Here is an 8,152-nt window from a genome sequence, read left to right as displayed (position 1 = left end):
GGAGCTGAAACTGGTTTTCCACGTGATTTTTTAATTCTTGACCGTTTCCTGTAAAAGCAAAAAGCATGACGTGTTCCCCACCTCCCATCCTAGTTTACCCTCACAGTTGTTTCTCAACCAAAACATGAAAAGTTTTGGGATCATTGTGGAATATAATCCCCCCACCCCCTTCAGTATCTAACTGGCTTTATTTTGCAAATTCAAGGATAAAATAAATAATATTCACCTATCAACTGCCTCATAAAATGACTTGGATTATTCCAGTTTAATTTTAAATATTTATGCTTATATTTTAGTGGATTTTGTTCAGTTTCAGCTGCTTCACTCTGTTACTCAACATGCAACATGTCATAACACGTACCTCCTTCCTCATATTTGTTCCCTCTGTGTAATTTGTCATCAGCAAACATATTTCCAGGTGAATATTCTAAATGTCAGGGGGTATTGTGTTCTAAATATTATGAAATGCATTGCAGAAATGCTAAACCACTTGCAGTTAAATTAAAAAAAAAGAATCTTGGTTGTTTGCTTGTTTTAAACTGAATCTACGGATAACAGTAAGGAAAGTAATAGGAAAGAACTGATGGCACGATCCACATGCCATCAGTTCTCAAGAAATACAGCATGAGTTTGTTTTTGTGTCCTCAAACAATCAGTGTTGATTGTAAGAACAAAGGGATTCCCCAAAAACTTTTTATTAGGGGGATTTCCCCATCTCTAACTGCTGTGGAGGATTCCCCTGAGTTGCTCTAAATACACTTCCCTACAAACTCTGATCATTTTACCAAGCCATTTTACCAGCTCGGCTGAGAGTCTGAGTTTACCTTATTTTTCTTGTAGTGTTACGTAATGTAGTGGGAGGAAACATTTTTTTCAGGATATGGAAATTCCTAGTTCTACTCTGGCTGTATAGAAATAGACGTCATTGTACAAAAATCATGTGAGGAACAGCAACACAACCAGAAGTGTAATTTTTTAGGAGATATTACAATGTTGTTGTTTTTTTTTAAAATTACAGTAAGTGAGGAGATAAAATCCCCTTCTTTCTTTGTTTCTTTTTTTATTGTTTCTTTCTTCCTGCATTTCTGCATTTCTTTATCATTGTTTCCTGAAAATGTCTCCCAGCTTGGACAGCGTCTCTGAGGAGAGCCTCAGCTTTTACCCAAAAGATGTTTCTTATGGTAAATAAGTTTCTACTTTGCTTTTAAGCAAAGCCGTGAACAAATTAGAACTGTAAAGGGCATATGCAGCAAAAATGCAAACCATTATATTCAGTGTCTTGTACTCCTTGATCTCACTAAATACAGTGATGTGCAGAGGTGTGTAGTAAATGTTACTCAATTACATTAACTTGAGTAACTTTTTGGGGAAAATGTTTAGTTTTAGGAGCAGTTTTACCATACTTATCTTTTTCCTGCAAAGAGCATACTTTATCTGTATAACATATAGATTAATCAATAACACTTTATTTGAAGGGGGGTGAATAAGACTGTCATGACACCGTCATAAACATGACATACCACCTGTCATGAACATGAATAAGCCTTCATGAATATTTATGACTGTTGTCATAAAGCGTCAGTCGGTAAATTATGACACTTTTAATACAAAGTTGACATTATTGAAAATGTCTTTGTTATGACAACTTGACATTAACCAAGAAATCATTACTGTTTAAACTTTACCTTTAATAACAAAGTTACCTGATTTTTAAGGTATAATCAGTGATACTTTTATAACAAATTTATATCAGTAATGATTTCTTGGTTAATGTCAAGTTGTCGTAACAAAGACATTTTCAATAATGTCAACTTTGTATTAAAAGTGTCATAATTTACCGAATGACGCTTTATGACAACAGTCATAAATATTCATGAAGGCTTATTCATGTTTATGACAGGTGTTATGTCATGTTTATAAAAGTGTCATGACAGTCTTATTCAACCCCCTTCAAATAAAATGTTACCGATTAATCTAACACTATGAGCATTATTTTCATTTGAAAAATGTTTCTTCTGCCTGAATCTGTTATTTTGTAATAACGTTATTTGTATTAATTTTAGTCTTTAAAATACCAGAATTTGTACATGATTGTACATTTTTGTCTGTCTGTTGACATAATTATTAAATATTAAATCAGATAATCCAATCAGTTACTCAGTACTCGAATAGCCTTTATATAAAATACATTTTTACTCTTGAGTAATTTCTTGGACAGTTATTTTTTACTTTTACTTGAGGAAAAATATGTTGAAGTAGTGCAGCACATATGAGAGCATAGGTTTTGGATACAGTTACATTTGTGGGCTGCCTTGAGTATTCTCAGGTAGCGTCATAAAAATCTAACTTTTTTTAATCGGACTGTCATGAAAACAAAGCCAGTGGCTACTTCGCTCATAAACATTGTATCAGGACTTTTCATTTTGATGATGCTGACATTTCCGTTACCATAAATACTTGAATTCCATTTTCGCTAAGTGAAACACCTTTTCCAGTAACCAACTAGATTTTGCACTATGCACTAATTATTTTGAGAAACAAACTGGCTGTTTTTCTAATGTTAATAGTGATGTGAAAAATGCGTCATAGTGTTTGAAAAACTGAAAACATGAATAAAAGGCATTTAAATATGGCTTTATCATAACTTGCTGGCTGTAGTCCTGTGAAAAGAGGCAACTAGACCAAAAACCATCACATATTCAGGAGATTCTGATCACCTGCAATCTACTGATTTACTAGTGGAAACAATACATAAAATAATGGAAAAATTTGAAAAACAGGAAAAAGCATTTCTCTGTCTTTCAAACTCACAGAACAGCCAAAGAAAAATTTCAAAGACACATACTGGAGTTTTGTGTTTTTAAAGACTTAAATAAATGAAAAATATTTCAAAAACCAAAAAAACAATAGAGTAAAGAAATATTTGTAGCGAATACTCAACAATCCACTGGTGCATCACAAACCTCAGGAATACTTTACAATAAGAACTTGAGTTATTTGAGGTCACCAGGGTTGAAAATTCAAAGCAAAAGTTATTTTATTTCCAGGATAAAGTTTGCTTTTCTCACAAAAATAAAGATGAACCACTATGCTGTAAGCACACTGTCCACATATTACATCAGTATATGTTTCTCATCACAGCTTGATGTTACATCATCTTAGGCCTGGACATTAATATAGGCTTGTTAATAATTAGCTTAACCCTTTCAAAGAAAGCAACCCCTTCAGCTCCTTACTTTCTTGTTTTCCTCTTTCTCTGTTTATTCTGTTCTAATTAGTGTCGTATTCCTGCTTGTCTTCTTGCCGATGCCGTTTGATTTAAGTCTGCTCAAATTACAATAGGTATTGTTTTTCCTATGGCTTTATTGGAGAAAAAAAAAACAACAAAAAAACTCTACAGCCAATTCAATAATAATTGCTAATATTGTTTACACAGTTGATTTAAAGTTATGCAATAAAAACATTAAATTAGCGACAAGCAAGCAATCTTTCTCTGTTTTGACCATCACATATTTTCCTGCCAAAACAAATCACTTACTGTTAACCAGCCCACTTGCTAAGTAGGTTGACTTTATAAATAACTTCAGAGGCGGAGACAGTCTGTGATGTCACCTCTGATTGGCTCATTTTCTGTTTCAAGTCTCTGCTGCTGCAGGCTTAGTTGGTGGCAGCAGCATACTGACGTGTTGATAAATAACATCAGGAATCTTTAAGCTTAAAAGTGGGGCTGGTGGGCTGATATTATATATAATATTAGCCACACAATCTCTGTAATGTTTTTCACTGTAGCATTTCAAATCACAGACTGTTTCAGTACAATGTAACACACACTGATCAATCATACAGAGTGAGGAAAAAAAAGTACAGAATCAATAGAAAGAAATTGAAATAAATAGATAATGCCCTCCATACATTACCTGGACATTGTTCTCTTTTGGACTCTTTTTATAATTAGAGTAACTAGGCAGTATTTTTATTTTAAGGGTATTTTGGAGTAACAGCAGCTGATGGACAGATCCATCGGGACTTGCCCCAGCTGAATACAAAAGCACACCAGTGTTTAGAAATTTGTAGTGAAATGATTTTTGATCATCCAACTTCAAAATTATGTACTACTTAATAGGTCAACCGTATAAAATTCGAATGAGTAACATTGAAGTTTGTAGTTGCAAAATGACTAAATGAAATTGAGAAGTCTGAGGTGTATTAGTACTTTTTTCTGAATTTTGCAGGTGCACTATTTTAAAACAAGTATCATTCTTAAATCATGTCTAAACTATGACCCTAAATCCCAGAGGAGTTCAAAATAAAACTTATTTAGGTTTAAGATTTACATTTATTCTTAGATTTAAAGAGGAGCAGCAGAAGCAAATAAAGTGGACTAGCAGTGCTTGTAAACAACTGATGGTGTCACCCAGTAACATAGTATTTGGAATATTGTCTCTGCTGGCCAGAAATTAAGCTGTTAGCATGAATATCACAGCAGTCTTCAGAAAGAGGCCTCTTCAGATTTGTTGCAAAACTAACTGCTATTGGATATCCTTCCTATTGGACACTTGGATTATATGATTATTCTCTTCGGAATAAATAAAGTTAATTTCTACTATAATCTTTTTTTTAAGTTATGAAGTTTAATCTAAAGTAGTGTCCAGACTCCCAACTTTGTACAAAAAGGCTCATTGAGAATAGAAAGACATTGTCATGCAAGTGAAGACATGTCAGCTGAAATCTCTGCAGCTATGCACAGAAAGCCTCTGCTCTGTAGGTGTGGCTGACCAGGCAGAGCCTTTCAAAAGCAAATGAAAAAATGTAACCTGAGCTGAAAGAGGGCGGTCGCAACAAGAGAAACACAAATCAGTGCCGTTTTCCTCTCGCCTATTAAGACAGATGTCTGTCGGGTTATTGCATGACAATCAAAACAAAGCCAAGCACTGCGCCTGTGAAGCAGCACCGTGATCTGTTGCATGGACATTTGTCTGCTATGCCTGGTTTAGGATCAAAGAAGAGAGACTATGTGTCCAGACCGGACAGATCCATCGGCGACTTGCCCCAGGTAAGACTCACAGTTTACAGTGGAAGGCTGTAATGACTACAACTCTACTTACAGTAACTACCAGGTCATTTACCATGATATTAACATCTGTGTCTGTTCTTCTGCTAGTATGAACCAACATCCTGACTTTATCTTTGTTCCACAGAAGGCAGCCCTCTCACTTTCATTCACGTCACATCAGCACAGAGAACTTTGGTAGAGTTTATGGGGCTCTTTCAAGCATCTCTCACTTCCTCAATTCAACTACTTCCCTAAAATTAGTACTTTCCCACAATAGAACAGTTTATTTACTAAGAAATGTGTCACATGAGGACATTTTTGGGGACAATTCCTTGTAAACCATGTTTTTTGTCTGGTTATTCTTGTTGCATCATGATGATTTTCCACTGAATAGTGACTCAAACATGACCAAAAATGAAAAGTGCAATTTTGTGTGCTCCCATAAGTCACAATGAGCTTCTGTGTTTGCAACCTTTTGTTTACATAAAAATCGTAATTAGTCATGAAAGTTTCAAAATAATGTAGAAATCACCAAATTTTGCTCATACGCCATCCGGAAAAATATCCATATCTTGTGTTTTTAATCAAACTTCTAATCTCTGTGTATTTATTTCAGCTGAGCAATGAAATGCAGCTTAGCATCATGAACAGGGTGAAAAATGGAGAGATATCCATCGATGACGCTCTGAACCAGGCAAGGAAGGAAAGAGAGCAGCTCCTCCAGGTGGGTTTCCAGTCCGATCACAAACAGAAAGCAGATGGTTGCCATTAGAGTGCAGTAACAATGAATTAAAAGTGTCTCTTCCCTCCCTCAAGGATGAATCATATTTCAGGTTAGGTCTCAATATGCTGGAGAAAAGCAGATTACAATGACACCCAAAGAAGGGGTTAGAGAACAAACAACGCACTGAAAAGAAACTGAGCATGAGAAGCAATCACGTAAAGAGGAAAAAGTACAGGTTTTATTATTATACTGCAACTACATATGTTCATAAAAATCAGGTATTGCAATTCTTGGAAGACTAAGATATGTGCCTGGGTTACATTTGCCCTGATTGCGTTTAGGTTGCCAAAAATACCTGCAGATTTATTCATAGCTTTATTTTTAAGCTTTAGATTTTCATGATTAGCATTCAGTCACACTTCTTTGCATCTTTAGATGCAAAAGAGCATCAAAAGTTACCTTCTGAATGTCTCAGTTACAAAGTCCAAGCTAAAGAAAACTTGCTTTTGTTTATTCCAAGCTTTTAACATTGTATTTGCTAGTATGCTGCTAAGCCTGCTGAGTCAGTTTGAAAGCACGTCTTTTTCTGAACAGTTTCCTGTAACCCAACTTATTTTTACATTTGGATTAAGGAGTGCTATGTGTGTCCTAAGAGGAAACAATGAATAGTTTATACCTGCAACGTTGTCTTTTAAAAGTGACTTCTTAATTGCTGTTACAGGAACAGCCTGAGAGAAGTACAACACAGCAGTATAACTTCAGCGTTCATAAACATGGCCGCTACAGGTGGCAGAAGCGGGTTCTACAGGTGAGTTTGAGCAGCTGTTGGTCTACTTGCTGAAGGACAGCAGGCCCATTAACACTCTGAAGAGCCACATGGTTTGCAAGTTTAAGCTAAAGCATTTTGCAAAGGTTTTTCTATCTCCTGAACTTTACCACACTGTCGTTTTACGAACACAAACTGGAGCGCAGATGCATATTTTTGAAATCATAGACTAACCCAACATGACTTTTGAAAAATGTTTTACAAATAAAAATCCAAATTGAGCAAGGTGCTTTTATCACTGACCCCTATCTCAGTTGTTTTTGTTAATTACAATTTTAATTCAAAAATACTTTATTTATCCCAAAAGAAAATTAAATACTGGCATATCATCTAAGCATCCTCAAATAATTGTTAGGATGGTGATGATGTGGGCAGGGAGGACCTCCAGTAGCAGTCAGCGTTGCAGCAAATCTGCAGAAACCTCTGACTGCAGACTGTTGCTGTATTGCTGTCACTACATCCTAACAAGTCAATTTCTGGCTGGCAGAGACATTATTTCACAGTAACTTGATCTGGATACACAGTCACCCACTTGCAAGCACTGCTTATCCACCTCATTTTCTTTTGCTGCTCCTCTCTAAATCTTTGTCTGTTTTTTCCATGGGACTTTTTTCCAGTCTCATATCCACTAACTTCCAACCTTGTGTGAATCTAGATTGATTTCAAGACCAAACTGCTATGCAGTATAGAGAGAGGAATCGTCAAGCGTCAGCTGCCTTTCTCCATTGTCAAGAGCTGTGATGATGGGGATGGTTCCAGGTTCTCCATTTCTTTTAAAGGACACCACGACTATGAACTGGAGGCTACATCGCTGGAGGACAAACACAAGGTAAAAATCATCATACAAATGAATGCATTGAGACTTTTCATGCTTACAGCATTCTTTTGTCGTGTAGATGATGCAGCTTGTGAATCAGATCATTCATGGAAACATATACAGCGGTTCTGAAAGTGAGAACTCAGAATCGCAGCAGGAGCCTCAAGCATCACAGAGCCTTAAAGAAGGCGTATTGTTACTGCACAGAGGAGGACTGGCATCATTCAAATGGGTGAAGTACGAATGCATCCTTCTTATTTCAAATTTACAGTTTAAAGAACAAAATTTTATAAAAATGCAAATTTTTATAAAACAGAGAAATTTAAGAAATCTTGACCACAGACTCGTGCAGGCCCTGATGTCAACTCCCTGAATTTGAGAGACATATTTACTATCCATTCAAGAATAGTTACTATAACTGGATCTTAACTGTTTTCCCTCTTGGCTCCTTTCTCCGTTTAGTACATGAATAATGCCACAATGATATAAAATAATTCCAGTCTGCTCAACAGTCTGCAGCTGTTCTTCTAGTTAAGATGCCCTAAAGCAGAATTACCCAACTTCAGTCCTTGAGAGCTGCACCCTCCAGCTTTTTAGTGTTGTTTAGTCCTATCTGTCTGGTTTTTTAGACCAAACTGAGACAACTGGGTGCAGAAATCCCCATTATTGTGTCTCCCTTTAATTTTTTCTGCTTTGCAATTGTGTTGCCGACTATAAAAAAAAAAAAATACA

At 35.9% G+C, this 8,152-nt stretch overlaps 1 protein-coding gene across 1 annotated transcript in view; it reads left to right on the top strand.

The window, feature by feature from the left end:
- Positions 1–4,873: 4,873 nt before the first annotated feature.
- The window catches only part of LOC103150964 (formin-like protein 13), a 38,118-nt gene continuing 34,839 nt past the window's right edge, over positions 4,874–8,152 (top strand). The window contains exons 1-5 of the mRNA XM_007570747.2: positions 4,874–5,053; positions 5,670–5,777; positions 6,499–6,585; positions 7,259–7,432; positions 7,500–7,657. Of these exons, the coding sequence (XP_007570809.1) occupies positions 4,907–5,053; positions 5,670–5,777; positions 6,499–6,585; positions 7,259–7,432; positions 7,500–7,657 (674 nt within the window). The 5' untranslated portion in view covers positions 4,874–4,906. The remainder of the gene's footprint in view (positions 5,054–5,669; positions 5,778–6,498; positions 6,586–7,258; positions 7,433–7,499; positions 7,658–8,152) is intronic.

The sequence above is a fragment of the Poecilia formosa genome, unplaced genomic scaffold, assembly GCF_000485575.1.
Source record: "Poecilia formosa unplaced genomic scaffold, Poecilia_formosa-5.1.2 Scaffold268, whole genome shotgun sequence".
Classification (NCBI taxonomy): domain Eukaryota; kingdom Metazoa; phylum Chordata; class Actinopteri; order Cyprinodontiformes; family Poeciliidae; genus Poecilia; species Poecilia formosa.
The sequence above is the reverse complement of the archived record's forward strand: the minus strand, read 5'-3'. Positions and strand labels throughout refer to the sequence as shown.